This window comes from Hemiscyllium ocellatum, chromosome 10 (assembly GCF_020745735.1).
Source record: "Hemiscyllium ocellatum isolate sHemOce1 chromosome 10, sHemOce1.pat.X.cur, whole genome shotgun sequence".
NCBI lineage: Eukaryota > Metazoa > Chordata > Chondrichthyes > Orectolobiformes > Hemiscylliidae > Hemiscyllium > Hemiscyllium ocellatum.
This window is the reverse complement of record NC_083410.1, coordinates 70900501-70924692: the sequence shown is the minus strand read 5'-3', so window position 1 is coordinate 70924692 and position 24192 is coordinate 70900501. Positions and strand designations below refer to the sequence as shown.

General features: G+C 39.3%; 1 protein-coding gene across 3 annotated transcripts in view; it reads right to left on the bottom strand.

Annotated features, from left to right (window-relative positions):
• Positions 1 to 24192, bottom strand: part of snx9b (sorting nexin 9b) — a 145761-nt gene that overhangs the window by 49777 nt on the left and 71792 nt on the right. For 2 of the 3 annotated variants that reach the window (XM_060831592.1, XM_060831593.1), the window contains 4 exons: positions 22075 to 22279; positions 14237 to 14384; positions 10672 to 10756; positions 8184 to 8309 (listed from right to left, as the gene is read on the bottom strand). In XM_060831592.1, the coding sequence (XP_060687575.1) occupies positions 8184 to 8309; positions 10672 to 10756; positions 14237 to 14384; positions 22075 to 22279 (564 nt within the window). The remainder of the gene's footprint in view (positions 1 to 8183; positions 8310 to 10671; positions 10757 to 14236; positions 14385 to 22074; positions 22280 to 24192) is intronic. The other variant, XM_060831594.1, reaches the window with a different exon arrangement.

The window sequence follows — 24192 nt, the reverse complement described above, 5'->3', positions numbered from 1 at the left end:
TTCCCAGCCTAGTCTGTAGCACTAGTAATCAGATTCTAGGTTCAGTGCATAATCCAGTCTCCAGCAGAGAGCTGGAAGCTCAATCTGTGAATTCATTACTGAGCCAACTCCTGGCTGTTTAGCCAGTCAGATCAAGGTGCTGAGCTGTAGTTGGAGGTTTCTTCAAACAACATGGAAATCCTCCAACTGCACTCATGAGCTTATTTCTACCTCCTTTCAAAGATTCACAAAAAAGATTGGCCTAATTGATCTATCATTTTGCTTACTACTGCCCCACAAAATAAGTTCTTTCCATCCTGACACTATTTTATCTTTCCTTGCCAAGCATCTTTTCACAGAGACATAGAGATGTACAGCACAGAAACAGACCCTTCGGTCCAACTTGTCCCTGCCGATTAGATATCCCAACCAAATCTAGTCCCACCTACCAGTACCTGGCTCATATCCCTCCAAATTCTTCCTATTCATATACCCATCCAGATACCTTTTAAATGTTGCAATTGTACCAGCCTCCACCACTTCCTCTGGCAGCTCATTCAACACACGCACCACTCTTTGCGAGAAAAGGTTGCCCCTTAGGACTCTCATGTCTTTCCCCTCTCACCTGAAACCTAGGGCCTCTAGTTCTGGACTTACCCATCCCAGGGAAAAGTCCTTGTCTATGTATGCTATCCATGCCCCTCATGATTTTACAAACCTCTATAAGGTCAGCCCTCAGCCTCTGATGCTCCAGGGAAAACAGCGCTAGCCTATTCAACCTCTTCTTACAGCTCAAATCCTCCAACCTTGGCAACATCCTTGTAAATAGTTTCTGAACCCTTTCAAATTTCACAACATCCTTCTGATAGGAAGGACACCAGAATTGCATGCAACATTCCAAAAGTAGTCTAACCAATGTTTGGTACAGCTGCAACATGACCTCCCAGCTCCTATACTCAATACTCTGACTAATATAGGAAAGCATACTAAAACAATTCTTCACTATCCTATCGACCTATGAATCTACTTTAAGGAGCTACGACCCTGCACTCCAAGGTGGGCGGCACGGTGGCACAGTGGTTAGCATTGCTGCCTCACAGCAGTTGAGACCCGGGTTCAATTCCCGACTCAGGCGACTGACTGTGTGGAGTTTGCACGTTCTCCCCGTGTCTGCGTGGGCTTCCTCCGGGTGCTCCGGTTTCCTCCCACAGTCCAAAGATGTGCGGGTCAGGTGAATTGGCCATGCTAAATTGCCCATAGTGTTAGGTAAGGGGGTAATGTAGGGGTATGGGTGGGTTGCGCTTCGGCGTGGACTTGTTGGGCCGAAGGGCCTGTTTCCACACTAAGTCTAATCTAATCTAATCTCTTTGTTCAGCAACACTCCGCAGGACCTTACCATTTAGTGTGTAAATCCAGCTAAGATTTGCTTTCTCAAAATGCAGCACCTCACATCCAAATTAAAACTCCATCTGCCACTTCTCAGCCCATTGGCTCATCTGATCAAGATCCTGTTGTAATGCGAGGTAACCTTCTTCGCTGTCCACTACACCTCCAATTTTGGTGTCATCTGCAAACCTATTAACTATACCTTTAAGTTCATATCCAAATCATTTATATAAATGATGAAAAGTAGTTGACCCAGAACTGATCCTTGTAGCACTCCACTGGTCACAAGCCGCCAGTCTGAAAAACAACCCTCCACCACCACCCTCTGTCTTCTACCTTTGAGCCAGTTCTGTATCCAAATGCCTCGTTCTCCCTGGAAACAGGGATTGCATGAGATCTGACCTTGCTAACCAGTCTCCCATGGGGAACCTTGTTGAATGTCTTACTGAAGTCCATTAGATCACATCTACTGCTCTGCCCTCATCAATCCTCTTTGTTACTTCTTCAAAAAACTCAATTATGTTTGTGAGACATTAATTCCCACAGATAAAGCCATGTTGACTGTCCGTAATCAGTCCTTGCCTTTCCAAATAAATGTATAACCTGTCCCACAGGATTCCCTCCAAAATGATGCCCACCACAGACGTCAAGCTCATTGGTTTATAGTTTCCAGACTTGTCCTTACCAACTTTCGTAAATAGTGGCACCACCTTAGCCAACCTCCAGTCTTCTGGCGCCTTACCTGTGACTATCGATTATACAAATATTTCAGCAAGAAGCTCTGCAATCACTTCCCTAGTTTAGCACAGAGTTCTAGGGTACACCTGATCAGGTCATAGAGTCACAGACATGTACAGCACAGAAACAGACCCTTCATTCCAACTCGTCCGTGCTGACCAGATATCCTAACCCAATCTAGTCCCACCTGCTAGCACCTGGCCCATATCCCTCCAAACCTTTCCTATTCGCATGCTCATCCAGATGTCTTTTAAATGTTGCAATTGTACTAACCTCCACCACTTCCTCTGGCAACTCATTCCATACACTAACCACCTTCTATGAAAAAGTTGCCCCTTAGGTCTCTTCTATATTTTTCCCCTCTCACCCTAAACCTATGCCCCCTCACGATTTTATAAACCTCTATAAGGTCACCCTTCAGATTCCGATGTGCCAGGGATTACACCCCTTGCCTATTCAACCTCTCCCTATAGCTCAAATTCTCCAACCTTGGCAACATCCTTGCAAATCTTTTCTGGACCCTCTCAAGTTTCACATCTTTCTGATAGGAAGGAGACTAAATGTACCCCTTCACCTAACACTACGGGCACTTTAGCATGGTCAATTCACCTAACCTGCACATTTTTGGACTGTGGGAGGAAACTGGAGCACCCAGAGGAAACCTGTGCAGACAAGGGGAGAACATGCAAACTCCACACAGACAGTTGCCCGAGGTGGGAATTGAACCCGGGTCTCTGACACTGTGAGGCAGCAGTGCTAACCACTGTGCCACCCACGAAGTGCATACGCCCTGCTAAGATTTGCTTTCCCAAATGCAACTCCTCATAGTTATCTAAATTAAACTCCATCTGCCTCTTCTCAGCCCATTAGCCCTTCTGATCAAGATCCCATTGTAATCTGAGGTAACCTTCTTTGCTGTCCACTACACCTCCACTTTTGGCATCGTCAGCAAACTTACTAACTACAGTTCTTATGTTCACATCCAAATCATTTCTATAAATGATGAAAAGTAGTGGACTCAGCACTGATCCTTGTGGCATTCCATTGGTCACAGGCCTCCAGACTGAAAAACAACTGTCCTGGGGATTTATTCACTTTTATGCATTTCAAGACATCCAGCACTTCCACCTCTGTAACATGGGCACTCTTCAAAATGTGACCATCCATTTCCCTACATTCTATATCTTCCATGTCCTTTTCCACAGTAAACACTTATACAAAATATTCGTTTTGTATCTACCCTATCTCCTGTAGCCCCACACAAAGACCGCCATGCTGCTCTTTGGAGGGGCCCTACTCTCTCCCTAGTTACCCTTTTGTCCTTAATGTAGTTATAAAAACCCTTTGGATCCTCCTTAACTCTATGTGTCAAAGCTATTTCATGTCTTCTTTTTGCCCTCCTGATTTCCCTCGTAAGGATACTCTAAGGATTCACTGGACCTATCCTGTCTATACCCGACATATGCTTCTTTCTTTTTCTTAGCCAAACCCTCAATTTCTTTAGTCATCCAGCACTCTCTACACCTAACAGTCTTTCCCTTCACCATAACAGGGATATACAGTCTCTGCACTCTTGTTATCTCATTTCTGCTCCAAGTGACACCCCAGTCACCTGCCCTGCCATATTTCCCAAGAGTAGGTCAAGTTTTGCACCTTCTCTAGTAGGTACATCTACATACTGACTCAAAATTTTCTTGTACTTGCTTAACAAATTCCTCTCCATCTAAATCCTCAACACTATGGCAGTCCCAGTCTATGTTTGTAAAATTAAAATCCCCGACCATAATCACCCCATTATTCTTACAGGTAACAGATCTCCTTTCAAATTTGTTTCTCAATTTCCATCTGACTATTAGTGGATATACAACACAATCCTAATCAGGTGATCATCCCTTTCTAATTTCTCAGTTCCACCTAACTAACTTCAATAGATGAATTTCCGTGAATATCCTCCCTCAGTACAGCTGTAATGCTATCCCTTATCAAAAACACCACTCCCTCTCCTTTCTTGCCTCTTTCTGTCCTTCCTATAGCATTTGTATCCTGGAACATTAAACTGCTAGTCCTGTCCATCCCTAAGCCACGTTTCTGTGATTGCAATGCTATCCCAGTCCCATGTTCGTAATCATGCCGAGTTCAGCGGCTTTCTCTGTTAGACCCCTTGCATTGAAATAAATGCAGTTCAATTTATTAGTCCTACCTTGTTCTCTGCTTTGTCCCTGCTTGCCCTGACTGTTTGGCTTGCTTCTTTTCTCAACTGGACCAGTCTCAGATTGATTTCTTTCCTCACTATCTCCCTGGGTCTCAATTCCCCCCCACCGTACTAGTTTAATCCTTCTAGGCAGCTCTAGCAAATTTCCCTGCTAGTATATTAATTCCCTTCCAATTTAGGTGCAATCCGTCTTTCTTGTCCAGGTCACCTCAACACTAGAAGAGACTCCAATGATCCAAAAATGTGAATCCTTCTCCCATACACCAGCTCCTCAGCCATGCATTCATCTCTATCCTCTTATTCCTACCCTCACTAGCTTGTAGCATTGCGAGTAATCCAGATAGTGCTACTATCAAGGACCATTTTAAATTCCTGTCTAACTCTCTACATTCTCCCTTCAGAATCTCAACCTTTTCCCTTCCTATGTCGTTGGTTCCAATGTGCATAGTGATGTCTTGCTGGCCCCTCTCCCCCGTGAGAGCATTCTGACCCCTCTCTGAGACATCCTTGATCCTAGCACTAGGGAAGCAACACAGCATTCTGATTCTTCACTGCTGGCCACAAAAACGTCTGTCTGTGCCTCGGATTGAGCCCCGTAACTCAATCAATCTCTTGGAACCTTACGTAACCCTCATTGCATTAGAGCTAGTCTCAATACCAGAAACTTGGCTGGTCATGTTACATTCCCCTTAGAATCCATCATCTCCTATGTTTTCCAAAACAGCATTCTTGTCGCTCCAACCAATCCGTTCAATCGGATAGGATTCTCAATGAACGGCATTCATTGCAGATATAATCCTCAGTAACACGTAAAATTTGCCTAAACTCCCACATGACAAGAAAAGCATATCACTCTAAGGGCCATTGTTTTTCTTCTAATCTGCAGACCCAGAAAATAGCGCTGTTTTATTCCTCCAGAAAACACTGCTCCAGGCTAACTTAATACTTATGGCTTATATTAAGTTTAATCAAGAGACATATCTCAATAAAACATATAATCAAAAAAGAATCCACTCTATTCACTACTGCAGATCCCCTTATTCACTTATCTGTTTCTGTGCTGTGATCCCCTCCAAACAGGTTCTTCCAAGATTAGTTGAGAGTTTCACTGTTTCTTAATTTTTCTAGATGCACTCCGATGTCCAGCGATACATGAATTCAACAGTAAAAGTCAGTAACTGCGCAGCTTCACTGCATCAGTGACTTTTCCAATACCCTCCATCACTTCAAAAATTTCCAATTCCTTGGTCCTGACCACCTCCTCTTCACCACTGTGATGATACTATGGCTTTAAGAGGTATATTTTGTCCTGGCTTTTTTGAAAAAGGTTTTAAAGCAGAGATGCCGATTAGTCTACTCAGAGCCACTAGAGTAGAGTAAACTGTTTGTGAGGCCTTTTTTTTTGTTTTAAAGGTTGGAACAATAGAAGCAGTTTGAATGAGTGGGATCAAGCTCCCACAGAACCAGGATTTTTAGTTTTTAGCTTCCAGTAGCAATAGTTGCTGGGACTTGAAGGTAAATGGAAGATGCAGTGCATCTCTCCCTGCTACTCTCTCTCTCTCTCACATGCGCTCTGAGTTTTCTCGATGTTTTTTCTCTTCCTGCTGCTGGATTTGCACGTGAGATTGTCTGCTTCTCTGAACCTACCTTTTGCCAAGGGTGCATTTATGGGATGTTACTATAGTAAGACAGTTAATTAGCAGTAGTTAATAATCTATTATTCTGATAAGTTTTTCAGTGGAGTTAAATTATTCCAATTTGTCTTTGTTTTGTTGGATTTTAAGTATAGTGTATGAATGAAGTGTGTTCTGCCTCAAATCTGGTAGTTTAACCAGTCGAACTGCATCACCTTACACTTACCTTTAAAAAAAGGCAAAGTTAGGACCTATACCACCTTCTGAATGTATTTTGAGGGGATTTGGTTTGTCTGTAACACTACAAATGCCAATCTCACTATACTTTCATTCCATACTGAGATGATCTGATATCTACTCAGTTCTTCCTTATCCCAATCATCTTCATCAATTGCCTCCCATGCCTGACTGAAGTTGTCCTCAGATTAAGCATCTTTTTCATTAAATTTACTCAATTCCTCCAAATTTGTGTGAATTAGATTAGATTTCTTTCAGTGTGGAAACAGACCCTTCGCCGAAGCGTAACCCACCCAGACCCCGATCCGCCGAAGCGTAACCCACCCAGACCCATTCTCCTACATTTACCCCTTCACCTAACACTACAGGCAATTTAGCATGGCCAATTTACCTAACCTGCACAGGTTTGGACTGTGGGAGGAAAACCACACAGACACGAGGAGAATGCACAATCTCCACACAGAGTCACCTGAGGCGGGAATTGAACCCAGGTCACTGGCACTGTGAGGCAGCAGTGCTAACCACTGTGCCACTATGCTGCCACAGATATCCTATGGGTCCTAGCGCTGCCTTCCTTTTTGTGTGACACATAACATTCTTTCTTTCGGTCCTACTCAGGCCTCCCACCATGACATTTTTTTCTAGGTATAATGCTCATCATATTGATGTTCCTCCCCCAATCCCCACCAAAATTAAAAACTGCCATTAACTTCTTTTCCAATTTCCACATTTTTCCCAGCTTCAAGACAGCCCATCTTCAATTCTACTTTTCCTTGGCTTCTTTCACTCTATTTCGAGCATAAATTATCAATTAACATTCACCATAAAACTACGAATATCCACACGTTTCAACTACAAATTCACATATCTAGAGCATTCCATTCTTCCAATTTCTCTATCACCAGAATATCTATTTGCTTTTGTTTTGTGAAGTTAGAATGTTCTTGTTATAATCGTAGAAAGTATTGCTGAGACCACACTTGGAGTATTAAATGTACCTTTGGCCTCCTAATCAGACTACAGAGACAGTGCAACACAAGTTTACCGGACTGATTCCTGGGGTGACAGGATAAAGAGACAGCCGCACCCCCCATCAATTAAGACTACATTCTTTGAAGTTTGGAAGAATGAGGAGGGAATCTCAGAAACCTACAAAGTTGAAACATGAACAGAGAGAGAAACTCAGGAAGAATGTTCTCAATGACTGGAGGGACATGAGGCCGTAATCTAAGAATATAGGTTATACCATTTAAGATTGAGATCAACCAAAATATCACCACCCAAAGAGTGATGCACTTGTGGAAATTTCTGCCACAGAAAGCAGTTGAGGACAGAAAACTGAACGTTTTCAAGGAGATAAATATAATTCTTCGGGCTAAAGGGAGCACTAGGTATGGGGAGAAAGCAGGAACAGTATACGAGTTGGATGACCACCTGTGGACTAAGTGGCGCAGGATTTAATGGCCTGAGTTCCTATTTTTAATGTTTCTATGTTCAAAATATGTGATTAGGATTTAGTCCATATAGTGTGGTGAGATAGGACTCAAATTTTGTATGACAGGCAGCTTGAACATTTAATGTTGATGTATATTTTTCATTTATCATAGATTTTCAATTTTGAGCGAGCTTGGATTTTATATATATATTAGCAGACTATTCATGCACAGGGGCTGTAATTTGCAAGTATGTATTCATTAAATGTGTAAATCTATTAGAAATTAAAACAATTGTGCCAGTTGTAGTGTGCAATCCAAAGCATGTTCATCATCCCACACATGGTTGCATTCAGTAAACTGAATATCCTTAGCCAAATTCAAGTTGTAGAAACACAGTCAGAGAAGTTGCCTGATGAATTTTTACAGAAGTCTTGGACAGCATAGTTATTACTAAGAAGCAGAATGCAATTGCTGAAAAAAATTCAAAAGGGTAAAGTAAAAAAGCACTAATTTACACATATCTAAAGTATGAACAATTTGTAATTCTTTTTGAAAACTTACATTGGGCGTCACTTGATATTCAATATAACTCTTCAATCCATACAGCTTGGATCCCTTTTTCGGATCAGCCACCACACAACTCAAAGAGGAAGTGGGATATTCCCAAACTGGACCAACTTCTCCTTTCTAGATTAAGAAAACATTTAGGTTTATATTGTTGTATTATATTTAAATACGGACCTCGTGATGACCACCGGGGCAAACTGTAATCCCAACTCAAAAATGAGCAGTTGTTGTCAGATGCTAATTTTTGTAAATTTTCAAACCCAAGCCCCAACCTGCTCAAATTGCTCAATTCCCCATTTCACAAAAATAGGAGAGGGGGATAGGCAATCTGTTTCCTGGAAGCAGCAATTTAAGTGTTTTAACCCCAAACTTATCTTTTTCCCTTGGATCCAACCTTCCCTGCACCAAATACAAAGACCCGTCTTGCAATTGGAAATCAGACCTCCACCCTCCATAGCAGCAGTTGCAGTTGGCTTCCTGGTGAAAATTCTGTTAAAGCTGAAAGGCTGTATGTGGACAGAACCCTTTTCCCCACCTCCAGTCCCACTACAACACAACTCACCTGCTAATATTGAGATCAATGACTAGCATGACATTTTTACAAGGTAGCTAATGTCCATCTGCTCAGTGTTCTGCTAAAGTAACACATTGTACTATTACTGTAATATTAGTGTACTGAGCCAGCTGCTATCACTGTGAATTGCGAAAAGATATAATGATAAAATAACTGTAGCTTAGCATTAAATCCTAACATTAAGAGGCTGCTAGTCCAACTTGCATCACTCAATAGTTTACAAAAATGACAGTTTGCTATTTGCCTGACCATTGACATGCACTGCATGTTGTAAAGTTACCAGACAGTAAATAAGGTTAAATCCTGTAATTTCAACTTCTGGTATCCTTTCAAGAAAATCAGCATTTAATTACTGCCAATCAATCATAGATTAAAATTATTCCAACAGAAGTTAGATATTAATTGTTGGCAATTTTAAAAACTTAAAATTTAAAATTGACATTTTACTTTTTTTTGTGTGTTTTAATCAAAACTCATCTTCTTTCCTCTTTTCTATTCCTGTTTCTCATTAAATAATGAATTCCTAAACAATAAATGTACATTTCCTCCTCTGTCCTTTCGTTGTTTATTTCACAATAAAATTCTTAGCCTCTGATCTGCTCTTGAAATCACATATGACTGGTCTAATCCAGTTTATGGTCAATGGCAACCCTCAGGATGTTGTTTTTGAGGAGTCAGCAAAGTAATGATATTGAATGTCAAGGGAGATATGGTGAATTCTCTCACTGGAGGAAGTCACTGCCTCGCACTTGTGTGTCATTAATGTTACTTGCCATTTACCAGCATAGTACAGATCTTGCTGCATTTGGACATGGATTGTTTCATATATCACTCATTGTAAATGGTGCTGAATATTTGTGCAATTATCAGTGAACTTTCCCACTTTTAATATTATGATGGACTGAAGGTCAGCAATGAACCCTCTGAAGATGATTGGGCTCAAGACTCTACTTTAGGAGCTCCTCAGGATTAAATGTTTTGGGGATGAAATGACAGACGTCCAATAATCTTTGTGCTTAGTACATAACTCCAGCAGCAGAGAGTTTATCCAAACTCCACGAACCTTATTAACTTTAGTTTTGCTAGGGCCCTACGAAGTCATCCACAGTCAATTGTACTTGTTGTTAAAGACAGTCACTCTCATCTATATCAAATCTCTATGCATTACCCCTGTCTAATACTTCACTAAAGAATTCAGTCATTTTCAAAAGAAACATGAACTTCTTTCTTGAAATATATGTTGACTATTCCTATATTTTTAGGGTAAAGAAGAACAAAGACCATTACAGCACAGGAACCAGGTCTTTAACCTTCCAAGCCTGAGCAGACACGTTGTGCCTTCCATACTGAAACTGTCTTCATTTACAGGATCCATATCCCTCAGTTCAAATGATTGCCAATTGCATCATTCAGTAATGATTCCTTGATGTTTTGCAGCACTGACTCAAGGTCAATAGTTTTCAGGTGACGATTTCAAGATTAAATAAACCCCCTGGAGCGCCTGCTAACAGAGTGTCGCAGTTTAACATCTCATCTCAATAAATGAGATCTTTGCAATGCAGAATTCCCTCAGTATTGCGATGAAATGCTAGCCTTTACTTTTGGACTTGCATCTCTGGATTCACCTTGTAACCTGAGGTGAGAACACCACCAGAGTGATGCAGATATATCACCTTAGATACAACAGGCTAATAAAATGATTCAGTGCGAATCAAAAAATCAAGCCATCTCCTTACAGCTTCAGTTTCTTCAAATTCCTTTCTATGACCGTGATTATCCACATTACCATACATGCAAATCAAAAATGCAAGATACATACTTTAATTATTTTTACTGTACTCTCAGCCAACTTCCCAATTTTCTACAGCTCCAAAATAAATTCTCTTCCCAAATACTAGCATAACTTACATGGATTGTAATTTTCTCAGTGGTTTTTACTGGTTGCTTTGAAAGTAGATAGACTTCAGGCCCATGTTTGATAAAGGTTGGAAACCTATATTAGAACAAAGATTGGGTATGCCTTAAAAGCAGAAGGATGTCAAAAAAACAAACAGTAAACTCTATCTGAATGAATTCAGCATTCACAACAGAGTTTATCTAAAAAAAATTGGTTAAAAACTAAATGATTACGATAGAACTAACTATTGATCATACTTCTGTTCATACCTTCTAAAAATATATTTTTTTATTTAAGCAAATACTTTACCTTCAAGTGAACGGCACAAAATTGGGATGTGAACTTCCATTTTCAACACCACTCTTTTCTCAAAAAGCATTCCAAGAATGAGATTTTTTTAAAAAACAATTCTTCAATTATTACATGTGTTTACAAGGGCTTATTGCAAAACAGAACCACACACACAATTATTTGTATAGTGATATACCAGTTACTTAAAAATGCATAATCTTCATTAGTAAAAAAGGCTTGGACAATATATTTTATTTGCCAGCAAACCTGCTGCTAAATATCTGTATTAGCAACTAAAGTAAACATCATGTTTACTATTCTACCAAGTGATTTTTCCGGTAGCTCAATTTTTATCATAAATTGGGTCAATGTTTAGATAAAGCATTCTTTAAAAAAATATTAAGAATAGATTGTAAATCTGAAGTTTCTCATGGAATTTATGTGGAACTCATTAAATTATTGGGTCAGTTTTGAATACTGTACATAAACAAAGACAAACCACTCAGAGCAACTGTCAGCTCAATTATTTTTTGATAAATAGTCTGCCTGAAGATTGTGGTGTCAGTTACTATGGTTTAACTGAATGCCCTCTGTACAGGGATCCTTGAGTATCCAGCTAGCTCTCCTCAACTCTAATTTCTCAAAGACAAAGACAGAGAGCACCTCATTTTAGATCAGAAGTGGATTAACTCTTAAAAAGACAAAGATAGATAATTCCCCAGGACCAGAACCATGTGTATCCCAGAACTTCGTGGGAAGCTAGGGAAGTGATTGCTGGGCCCCTTGCTGAGATACTTGCAAGATCAGTAGCCACAGGTGAGGTGTCATTACTTAAGAAAAGTGTTAAGGAAAAGTCAGGGAACTGTAGACCGGTCAGCCTTAAGTCAATGGTGGATAAGTTGTTGGATGGGATTCTGAGGGACAGGATGTACGTGCATTTGGAAAGGTAAGGACTGATTAGGGATAGTCAACATGACTTTGTGCATGAGAAATCATGTCTCACTAACTTGATTTGAGTCTTTTGAAGAAGTGACAAAGAAGGTTGATGCAGGCAGAGTAGTAGAAGTTGCCAACATGGACTTTAGCAAGGCGTTCAACAACGTTCCGACGGTAGGCTGGTTAGATCACATGGAATCCACGGGGAGTTAGCCAATTGGATACAAAATTAGCTTGAAGATAGGAGATAGAGGATGACAGTGGAGGGTTGTTTTTCAGACTAGAGGCCTGTGATCATTGGTGTCCCAGAAGGTTCAGTACTGGGTCTACTGTTTTTCATTATTTACATGAAGGATTTGGATGTGAATGTCGGAAGTATATAGTTAGTTAATTTGCAGATGGCACCAAAATTGGTAGTTAGTAGCAGCCAAGAAGGTTATCTCAAAAGTACAAAAGGCGATGGGCCAAGACGTAGCAGATGGTGTTTAATTTAGATACATGGGAGGTGTTGCATTTTGGAAAGGCTGGACTTATACACGTAATGGTAGGGCCTTAAGCAGTGTTGCAGAATGGAGTGTCCTAGGGGTGAAGGTGCATAGTTCCTTGAAAGTGGAGTCACAGATAGACAAGGTGGTATAGGAGTTGGGATGTCAAATTGCAACTGTACAAGATATTGGTGAGGCCACTTCTGGAATACTGTGTTCAATTCTGGTCTCATTGTAAGGGGAAAGACGTTGTTAAACTTGAAAGGGTTCAATAAAAATTTATAAGGATGTTGCTGGGATTGGAAGGTTTGAGCTATAGGAAGAGGCTGAACAGGGTGAGGCATTTTGCCCTGGAGCGTCAAAGGCCGAGGGGTGACCTTATGGAAATTTATAAAATGTGGGACATAGATAGGATGAAAAGAGAAGATATTTTTCCCAGGGTGAGAGAGTACAAAATTAGAGGGCATAGGTTCAAGGTGAGAGAGGAAAGATATAGAAGATTTTAAAGGGAAACTTTTTCACACAATGGGTGGTACATGTATGGAGCTCCCAGAGAAAACGGCGGAGGCTGGTACAATTACAGTCATTTAAAATGCATCTGGATAATTACATGAATAGGAAGGATTCAGAAGGATACGGGCTAAATGCTGGAAAACGGCACGAGATCAGTTTAGGATACAGGTCGGTATGGATGAGTTGAATTGAACAGTCTGTTTGAGTGCTATATAATTCTATAACTCCCTGTTAACTACCATTTTTAATTAATAGGCATTAACCATTTCCCAAGCATTCAAAGTAATAACTATTTTAATGCATTTAAGAAAGCATAACTCTTCATTTATGACATTTAGAGGATGCAAACCAATTTAAAGTGCTACAAAAGGCAGCATTCTCAAAACTTATCAGTAAAACTTTTATTCAAAAGGTACTTTCCCAACAATAAATTTATGCAGAAGTGCATAATTATTTTATTTAGAATCATAAAATATGAAAGAAAACTGAAGTCTATATAACAATGTTGCATATTATTTCTCATTAACTAATTGTAATCTTCAAATAACAGCCACATAGAATTGCATTAGAAAGTGTGCTCCCTAATTAGCCAGATCATATTCAATCATGGAATTTTGGCCTTTATCCAAGGTAGACTAGAAAACAAAAAAGCAAATTCCTTCAAACATTTAGAGCTCTACTCTCGCTGGAATACTGCATTCAGTTTTACACAGTACACCTCAGGACAGAGATATAGACACGACAAAGGCTTAGATTCACCTAAGTGCAGCCAGTACATAGAGGACAAAAATGCATAAATTTTATATAGTCTCTGGAATATAAAGATTAAAGGGCAATCTAATTAAGGTATATAAGACAACTAAAGGATAGGATACACTAAATATAAATTATTTACTTAGTGGGAGAGGGAGTTCCTCAACAGTGAAATAGAACTGCAGATGCTGGAAATCTGGAACAAAAACAGAAATTGCTGGAGAAACTAGAGTTCTGATGAAGGGTCACTGGACTCAAAACGTTAACTCTATTTTCTCTTCAAAGATGCTGTCAGATCTGCTGAGGTTCCTCAGCAATTTATATTTTTGTTCTTGAACAATAATATCCCTTCCCCCCCAAATCAGAGATTAAATTACGAGGTTAATGATTATGAAAGAAAAACAAACAATTTAAACCCCTTAAGCATTCAGTAACATATGACACGGACATAAAACTTCATTTATCCACAAAAACAAAGACTAAAGCTTAAGAAACTTTCAACAAACGAAGTACCTAACTTTACAAAGTTTAATCAAGACAAATATTTTTTGACTGCAACAAGATCATGAAGCATATACTTGCCGCTTATTTCCATTACCTGTTGCGTGGCATTTTCACAGAATTGTTGCGAGGAGCTCCACGAGCCAAACCAGTCTCTGCTGCCTCAGACTCTGTGTGAGGAATAATACTTGGAGGTGGTTTGGACTCATTCCAATCATCATCCCATTCATCATCCTCTGCAGCACCTACAGAAAAGTAAATCTAACATGAATGCGAAGAAACAGAACTGTAGGTTCCCTGCAAGTGCAATTTTGTACAAACACCAATTTTATTTTTAAAAATAGTAATCGTGCATAATCCTACTTAGGATGTTAAGGAGGTTCATAAGTGCGGACAAACAGTGATTAGGTTTTTCTAGGGTAGGTCTTGGGGCCATTGCTCAAGAACTAATAAATGACGAAAATTGGAAGCAAATGCATTTTCAAAAAAATTATATATAAATCAAAGAGAAGCATAAAATAGAAATTGATACTTTGATTTTCAAATGTTTGAGGAACTTAGGACTGGATCAAAATTTGTAAAAACTGCCAAAATAGAGAAATCTCTTACAGGTTGCTGAATATCTATTAAATCAAAAGAGTTATTTTCAAAATTTAAGTAAGTAGAAAGAGCAAAAACTCTTCAATGGTTTCAACTGTAGCAGAGGAATTTCATACAAGTACAGAGAACATGCTATGAGGATAGTGTAACAAATATGGTGAACGACATCAAAAAGAATCATGTTTGAACACTTAAACAGTACTATAGAGATAGAGCAGGGAAATGATTGGATTATTCTACTGAGAGAGGTGGAATGACTAGGAGTGCTAAAGAATGGTCATCAATCCAGAATATTAAGTTTGTATCTCTCCATAGAGGCTGTCAAACCTATTGCAATTTTCCAGCTTTTTTCCCCCCTCTTAAAAGTAGTCTCTGGAATTCAATTCGAGAATTGCAAAAAGGGGCATGGGGAACATAAAACTTGATTAGAGTCACAGATGTACAGCACAAAAACAGACCCTTCAGTCCAACCCATCCATTAATTTCCATTTTCATGAAGTATGGAAAAGCACCAATTTTGTGCTGTCTGAACACTACCTCAATTTTAGCTTGCAGCCAGCACTCAACTGTACTATTCACTGGCTGCATGTAACAGCAGGGGTTCCAATATTGCAAAAACCTAGCAGTATGAAAATTTGCTTGCATCTCCCCTTCAAGTGAATGAAATGATAGAGATACCAAGATCATTGGAAATAGTAGTAAGAATGGGGCTTATGCCAGGCCATGAGGCTACAGATTATGTTGGAGTACAATTCTGCAGCTGCTGATGGCCCATGAGTGCAGGCACTCAATTACATAGTCACAGTATAAGTGCATGGATCAGAGGATAGTACGTAGGAGAAACATCTGTCACGTGCATGCTGGAGTCAGGGCAAAGCAAAAGGAATGACAAATGGAGCTCTATCTGGATAAATGCGAGGTATGGCATATTGATACATCAAACACAGATAGAACTTATACAATTAAGGGTAGGGTCTTGTGTAGTGCTGTACAGCAGAGGGACTTAGGGATTCAGGTACATAATTCTTTGAAGTTTGTATCAGATAACGACAGGATGATTAAAAAGATGTTTACCATGCTTGCTTTCATTGCTCAATCCTTTGAGTAGAAGAGTTGAGGTTATACAGGATATTGGTGAGGTCTCTTTTGGAACCTGTCTAGTTCTGGTTATAGGAAAGATGTTAGTAAGCAGGACAGGGTTCAGAAGAGATGTACCAGGATAGTATGAAGTTATAAAGAAATGCTGCAGTGGAAAAGGTCCCAGCCTAAGAGGTTGAGAGGTGACTTTACGCAATGTTTTTGATGAGTAAAAACATTGGGTTAATGGTAGTTGTCTTTTCCCTCAGATGGGGGATATCAAGACTAGGGGCCACATTTTTAAGGAGAGAGGAGAGAAACGTAAACAAAGATGTGAGGGGCTCATTTTTATTTTTACACAGAGGGGTTCCACGTGTGGAATGAACTTCCTGAGGTGGATGTGGGCACAATTACAACGGCTGAAAGACATTTGGATAAGTACGTGAATAGGAGAGGTTTGGAAGGATACAGGCCAGTAGCAGGCAGGTGGGACTACTTTAATTTGCAATTATGTTCAGCATGGACTGGTTGGACCTTATCCTGTGGTGCTCTCAGTTGCAGAGGTTACACATGCCAACTTTTATGGACCAGTTTGCACTTAGTCTACTAGAAATCCTCTATTTGACATCAAAGAGCATGAAAGAATCTAACACTAACTTCATTCAAGGTTTTTTCCACGAAGTTTGGAGTCTATCCTTTACATTATCAAAGGAGCAGCTACTGCCAGTAGCGCACACATGGAAATCAGTGAAGATGGGCAATGTCTTAGCATTGGAAGCTTCCACCCAAAGTTTTTGTGCCATTATCGTTCTGGAAACCAGTGGAAGGTTTATCCAAGGCATTACAGTACTGTACTTATTTATTTTGGCACAGAACAAGAGGATGTTTGACACATCACCCCAAGAATAGGTCCATGGCATATGAACTTGCTATTCTCTCTCAAAGATATTTATTATCTCAATCTTGCCATTGCCCTTGCCATTTGCTGTCAGCCTGCTAATCCCAAATGAATACACTCAGATAGTGCAATCTGAAACCAGGCCTTCCAGACACTAAACTGCTCAAAGTTTTCAATCTCCTCAGCAACCTTCCACTAGACATGAATTAGCTACTAGGAAAGAATCTCGTAGTACCTGTGCCTGTTCTATTGGTCCTAAGAGAATATACAAAGGTGATCAACTTACTTCTATATTCATTATGGCATGATTTATTAAAATTTGGATTGTAATGTGCATTTTGCACTAATATTTTTACATTACAAATAATAAAATAATGGGATGGCCAGTAATAGGGGAAAAGAAAGAAGCATGGACTACTGTTGAGTGCAGAATAGCATTCAAGGTTACCTGACATTATTTATTGTTTGTTCATGCAGATTCTGGACAGAAAGGAGTTGTAAAGGTTGCAACTGCTTCCTTATCCTCTTCTTCCAGCACCACTTCCTTAGCTTCTCCAATGTAGCTTGTGCGAAGGTCTTCCCTCTGATAGCAAGGTTGTGCAGCAAGCAGCAAGACATGACAAAACTTCAGACCAATTCAGCAGAGTACTGAAGGCTTCCTCGAGAGTAATCTAGACATTGCTGCTTCATAAGACCATAATATGCAAGAACAGAGGTAGACCATTCAGTCCATTGAGTCTGCTCTGCCATTCAGCAAAACCTTAGCTAATCTAATAATCCTCAACTCCATGTTCCTCCCTGTTTTCTGTACGTCTTGATTCCCTTCCTAGTCAAAAATCGTTCAATCTTAGCCTTCAATATATTTAAATGACAAGCTTATACAGCAAGGAATTTCACAAATTCATGCTCATCTGTCTGAAAGGTGCAACCTCAATTCTGAAATTATACCTTTTGGTCCTAGAGATAGTAAGATCATTGGGAATATTAGTACAATGGCAGATACACCAGGTAATAAAGCTGCAGATTGTGTTGGACTATAATGCTATAGCTGATAGCCTATGAATAAGTCACTCAATCACAGTCATAGCAACGCATGGTTTGGAAGATAGCATGAAGGTAAAACAACTGGCAACTGAATGCTGCAGCCAGGACAAAAGGAACAAGGTAGCACACAAAGTGAAGCAACCTTTCCACATCTACCCTAACAAGTCCTCTAAACATCTCATGTTTCAGTAAGGTCAAATCTGATTCTTGTATATTCTAACAAGTACAGGCCCAGTCTACTCAACTTCTCCTCATAAAGTAGTCCCTCTATACCTGATATCAGCCTAATGAATATTCTCTGGACTCCCTCTAATGCCAATATATGTTTCCTTAGATAAGGGACCCCAAAACTGTTTACAGTATTTCAGTTGTGGTCTGATTAGTGTCTTGTAAAATTTTAGCAAAACCTTCGAAGTTCTTTACACCGTTCCCTTTGAAATAAAGGGCAACATTCTATTGTCCTATTACCTGATGAACTTGAATGCTAACTTCTTGTGATCCATGGATGAGGATTCACAAATCCCTCAGTTCTGTAGCTTTCTGCAGTCTTTCTCCATTTAAATAATATTCAGCTTCAGTGCCAACATGCACAACCTCGCACTTCCTTACAGTATATTCCAACTATCAAGTTTTAGTGCATACAAATAACCTGTCTATATACCTCTGCAGACTCTATCATCCTCATCATTTGCCTTCCCACCACTTGCGTCATCAACAAACTTGGCTATAGTACATTCACTTTCCTCATCCAAGTCATTAATATCTATTGTAAATAATTGTGGCCACAGGACTGATCACTGTGGCACACTATTAGTTAAAAATGTTCATCCTGAAAATACACCCTTATTCCCCAATGCTCTTTCTTCTATTAGTTGGCCAATTCTCTGTGTTAATATACTACCTCCTACACTTGCTTTATTAAGTAGCCTTCTGCATGGTACATCAAATGCCTTCTGAAATTCCAAACATACTATATCTAATGCTTTCCCTTTATCTCTATTCTGCTTTTTACCTCCTCAAAGAATTCTAGTAATCTTGTCAGACATGATTTCCCCTTCACAAAGTTACATTGCCTCTGCTTGATCACATTATGCATTTTGAAATGTTCTGCTACTGCATTCTTTCATAATAGACTAACATTTTCCCAATAACACATTAAACTAACTGACCTATTGTTAACTGTTTTTTTGACTCCTTCCAATCTCCTAGAACTTTTCCAGAATCCAAGGATTCTTAGGAGGATGAACTGGTAATAATCATCCATCTCTGTAATATTTTTCTTTAATATCCTAGGATGTGTCCATCAACTCCAGTGTACTTAGCAGCCTTTAGCTTCGTCAGTTTCCCTAGCACTTTATCTCTAGGGTATTTATTTGTATTTAATAGTATGTATGTATTTCCTCTCCTTGCTGTTGCCCCTTGAATATTTAATAATTTTGGAATGTTATTAGTGTTTTATTTTATAAAGACTGATGCAAAGTATTTATTCAACTCCTCTGCCATAACCTGGTGCCCATCTTTATTTCCCTAGCCTCATTCTCTAAGGGGCCTTTGGGTCTCTTAGGAGAGAAAGGGCTTTTCTCTCATTTTTATATTTAAACCAGCAATTGCTGCCCAGCTTGATATTACTTGCAAGTTTACCATCTAAATTTATTTTCTCCGTCCATTACTTTTTCTGGTCACCTTTTGTTGGTTTAAATTATTCTTCCCAATCCTTTGTCTTACCATTAATCTTTGCCACACTGTTTTCTCCCCCCAGTCTGATGCCATCCTTAATGTCTTTAGGTTACCCAATGTTGGCTGATATCTTTCCTCATTGGAATTTGGCTTTGCCGTGAGCCAAGAATTTTGTTTTTTTGCATATTTCACGTTCTGTTCCAAGAGATTTCTTACAGTACCAGAACTTCTCTTAACATGTCTGTCATGCATGTGGGTGTGTGGAACCATGAGCAATACAGTCATTGAGAGCCTCCAATTGTCCAGTAGCCACTCTTTAGTTTTCTGTCATTGTTGAAGCGCAGGTGATAGAGGATTGCTACAGAGTGGCTACTTCCAACTGTTGCCAGGATGCCACGTACTGATCTGCATCATTTGCTGTTCTGCTCTGAGACTGGGGTGGCAACTATTCCAGGCAGCAAATTTCAAAGATGAACAGTCTAGTGAAGCAAGATCGTCACAGTCATTTGTGATCATTGAAGCACAGGCAGAAGAGTTGTTCCTTAAACTGCCAGTGCTGATACAACCTTCTGCCAAGGGCATTTTTCACTTTTACCTCTCACAGGAGTTTGTCCTGCATTGCATGTCCTCTGTTAAGTCCCTAGTCATGCTTAATGCTAGGAGAAAGGTCAACAAATCAACCAATGCCTGGGAGCAACTTCTCTGTGCAGAAGTTTTTAAATCAGCTGTCCCACAACTTCCTGCCACCTGGTGAAGCTTTAAACACTGATGGAAACCATTCAAAATGCATGGAATTAAAGTAACAGTCAGAAGAAGTAGCCTGCAGATAGTTCAAGACCCTTTCAAATAGGGTTGGTAGACTTCCTTTTAATTATATTTTCTAAATCAACGTCATTAGAGATATTACAATTCACCTCTGGAGTAAGTGAATTTTAGGTCTCTTGGTTCAGAGTTATCACACTACCATCACACCAGAAAAGCCCCCTTGGACAGCATTCATTAATCCATTTAATGTTGCATTCAGCTGTGCCAGGTTAAGTAAAATGATAGGCTGGACAGTGGAGCTCCAAAACAGCACCACTGGTGTTAAATTAGTGCTGTACTTTGATCAATAGTAAAAATTGCCTACTTAACATGCCGCTGATAGATATTAGACACCTGTGAAAACCATTAAGATACCGCATTGTACAACTGTGCATGCGTGCCACAAATGCCAAGAAATGGGTGCTACAAGCTACTCCCGCATCCCCAAAGCGCATTTCATTAGCACTCAAAATATGCATTCAAAGCCGGGTTACTTAATTGCTCATTTTTAACACACCCTTCCAAAAAACTAAGATCATAAGAAATAAGAGCAGGAACATACTACACCCCTTCATTCATTCCGATCCCAGGTGACCTTTGTCTGAATTCTACTTGCCTGCTCGAGTTCCATTTGCCTTGATTCCATGAGAAACCAACGAAATTGCCAACTTCTGAATATATATTTGACATTAGAGTATCCATAACCCTCCAGGAGAGAATTCCAAAAGTTCTCAACTCTTCACATAAAAGAAACTCCACACCATAGTCCTAAACCATCAACCCTTTAACTTGAGACTGTGCCTTTACGCTCGAAGTTCTCCATCCAGGGTCAACCATCTCAGTGTTTACCCCGTTAAGCCCCTTCAGGATTTTGTATGTTTAACTGAGATGGCCAAGTGGAATAATATCTTTAATATTTAACTACTACATATTCCAACGACCACACATTGAGGTCACAAGTTCATCATTTCCCAAAACTATTTGCAAAAAGACATTCACAATTTTAAATAAAATATTAAAAATCAAATATTTTTATATCCTAGACTTGAAAAACAGTTGTGAATCTACTGTTATTCAATACTCAGAACTAATCAAAAGACATAGAAAAACAAAAAAAAAGTCTTAGTCCTGTAAAGAAAGCAAAAAGACAGAACAAGTGTGTACTGATTTGATTGTAACACCAGACAATGCACAAAGGTGCATCAATTCACAGGAAAGTTATTTTTTACAACAGTTCAATTCTCTATTTTTCAGAGAAATTTTCTAAATTACATGCAGATGTGCTGAATTAAAACATGTTCAAACAAATGCAAGTTAGATGTCAGTAAAGCTGGATAACATTCTACTGGCTTCTCATGCGGTGAATTAAATGCAACAGAGTGAGTATTTGTCTACTTGTTTTTAATATGATACAACAGTCAAACATGTCTAGACGTTACCAATTCAGTACTTTTGTTTAAAGCTCTAATTATTATTAAACAGCCATCTCCATTCTCATTACGCAAGTAATTCATAAGTTTTCAAAAAGCCGAGTTTTATTCTTGCAAATGTGCTTCACTGTTGATGGAAATGTTATGATAGAAATATGAAAAAGGCAATATACACAACCTTCATTCATTTTCCACTACTTCCATCCAATTATCTTGCAGGTTGTTACATACGGGCAATGCTCATATGCATTCATTCTGTTGAAGTTATCAGTAGTCTTAAGCACAAATGTAAAATAATAACAAACAGACACACAGAACAAGCAGCAGAGTCCTCAAAAATATCACTGAAAAACAGATGCATGTCTGAACATTAGAGAACTGTACTGTAAGTTTACTGCCACTGACCTGGGCCCTGGTAGGCCTGTGGATGACCATACCCAGTCATGTCCCAATTGTCTGCAGTATTATTTTTCTGTGCATTTGAACTGTCTGTGTTTGTTGGCCAGTTTACCGCACTCCAGGGATTTCCACTGTTACCTGCATTATTAGTGCTCCAGGTCCCAGCTGAAGTAGTATTCCAATTCAACCAGGGATCATCTGCATTGTTTGCCTATGAAATTAATAAAAAGCACAAATTACTGCAACTGAATATAATTATTGGGCTAAATTTCACAGTAATAAAATAACTGTGGTAGGTATCTCTCAAACTCAAGGAAAAACAGGACAGAGTTGCTCTGCTCATAGCAAGTATAAAGATCATTAATACATAGTAAAAATTCCAAAATGAGTCACTGGGAAAACACACTATGGTACAATACTGAATTACCAACAGAAAAAAAACTTGAACTCAAACCCCAAGCTTCATTAAGTTAAATTATAAACAAGATATTACAATTACCCTTCGTGTTTCTAAACTGCTCTTTCTTCCCCAAACAGACCAATCAGCACCATCTGGAGCAATGCACTTGTGTAAACAAGAGGGAGAACAGAATTGCCATGGATATATCAAATAGCCAGCTACAGCACGTAGTAAAATGGCATTTTTTAAATAAATAAATACAGGTATCACCAAAAGTTCAAGCAGCAGCAGGAAGTGCACTCTAGACCTTAAACATTCATGGTTGAAAAGGCTTATGCTCATTGGCATTTGCCTCTTTTGCAGAGCTTGTTCAAATCTGTGCCCTCTCATTCTAATCATTTCTCTCTGTCCACACTTTCCAGGTCCTTCAACATTTTGAAAACTTCTATCAGGTTGTCTCTTCGTCTCCTCCCCTCAAATCAAACAGTCCTAACTTCTTCAACCTACCCTCAGAAATTAAGAGATTCATCTCTAATCATTCTTGTAAACCTCTTCTACACTCTCCAATGCATTCACACCTTTCTGAAGTGCAGCATCCACATTTCTACATCATTCTTTAGTATAGGATTAAGTAGCATCCGATATAAACTGAGTATAATTTCCTTGCTCTTGTACTCTATTCCCTTATTATAGAAGCCTAGGATAAGGAATGCATTTTAACAGCTGTCTACTGGTACTGCCACCTTTAAAGACTTGGGTGTACAGATCCAGGTCTCTCTTGCTCCTGCACACCATTTAGAATAATACCCAATTTTTAAAAAGTCTTCCCATGTTCTTTATACCAAAGAACACCATCTCTCAATTTTCTGCATTGAATTCATCTGCTACTTGTCCACCCATTCCACCAATTTGTCAATCGCTTTTTGAAGTTCTACACTGAACACCTTGCAGTTTACAATACTGCCAAGTTTTGTATTATCACTAAACTTTGAAATTGAACGGTGAGGCAACTGCCTGGTCATAATGTCACTAGGTTAATGCTAATGATCCAGAGATCTCAGGTAACATTCTGGGGACCCAGTTTGGAATCACAATATGCAGCTGGTGGAATCGGAATTCAATAAAATCTGGAATTAAAATGTCTAATGACAACAATGAAATCATTGTCGACTTTCACAGAAATCAATTGGCTCTACTCCTCCTTTAATCATCAGTGTACTATTTGAATGCTTATAAAAGACAAATTACCTGCTGCCAGTCTCTTTTTCACAATCCAGTATTGCTTTTCTTATTTGCTTTCTCACCTCCTTTCTGAACTATCCGTACTCAATCTGACTCAACTGCATTTTTTAAACTCAACACACGTCATAAGCACACCTCTTCTTCATAACCTTAACTTCTATCTCCTTTCTCTTCCACTTTGGACTATGCCTGAACCATCTCTTCTTTGAAGGTAACCCATTGGCCAGCTATATAATTTTCCTGTAACATTTGGCTCCAGTCTAACCAGCCTGGTTCTACTCTTACCCCATAAAAGTTGACTCTTCTGCAGTTAGTTATTCTTACTCTAGATTGTTTGTTATTCTCTACCAGCATCATCCCAAACTGACATTTAGTCCATCACATCCTCAAAAACCAGGTCTAGCATAGCCTCCTTTCTTCTCATTGGACTGGACACCTATTGCTGTACAAGGTTCTCCTAAAAAAAACAATTTGGGAACATT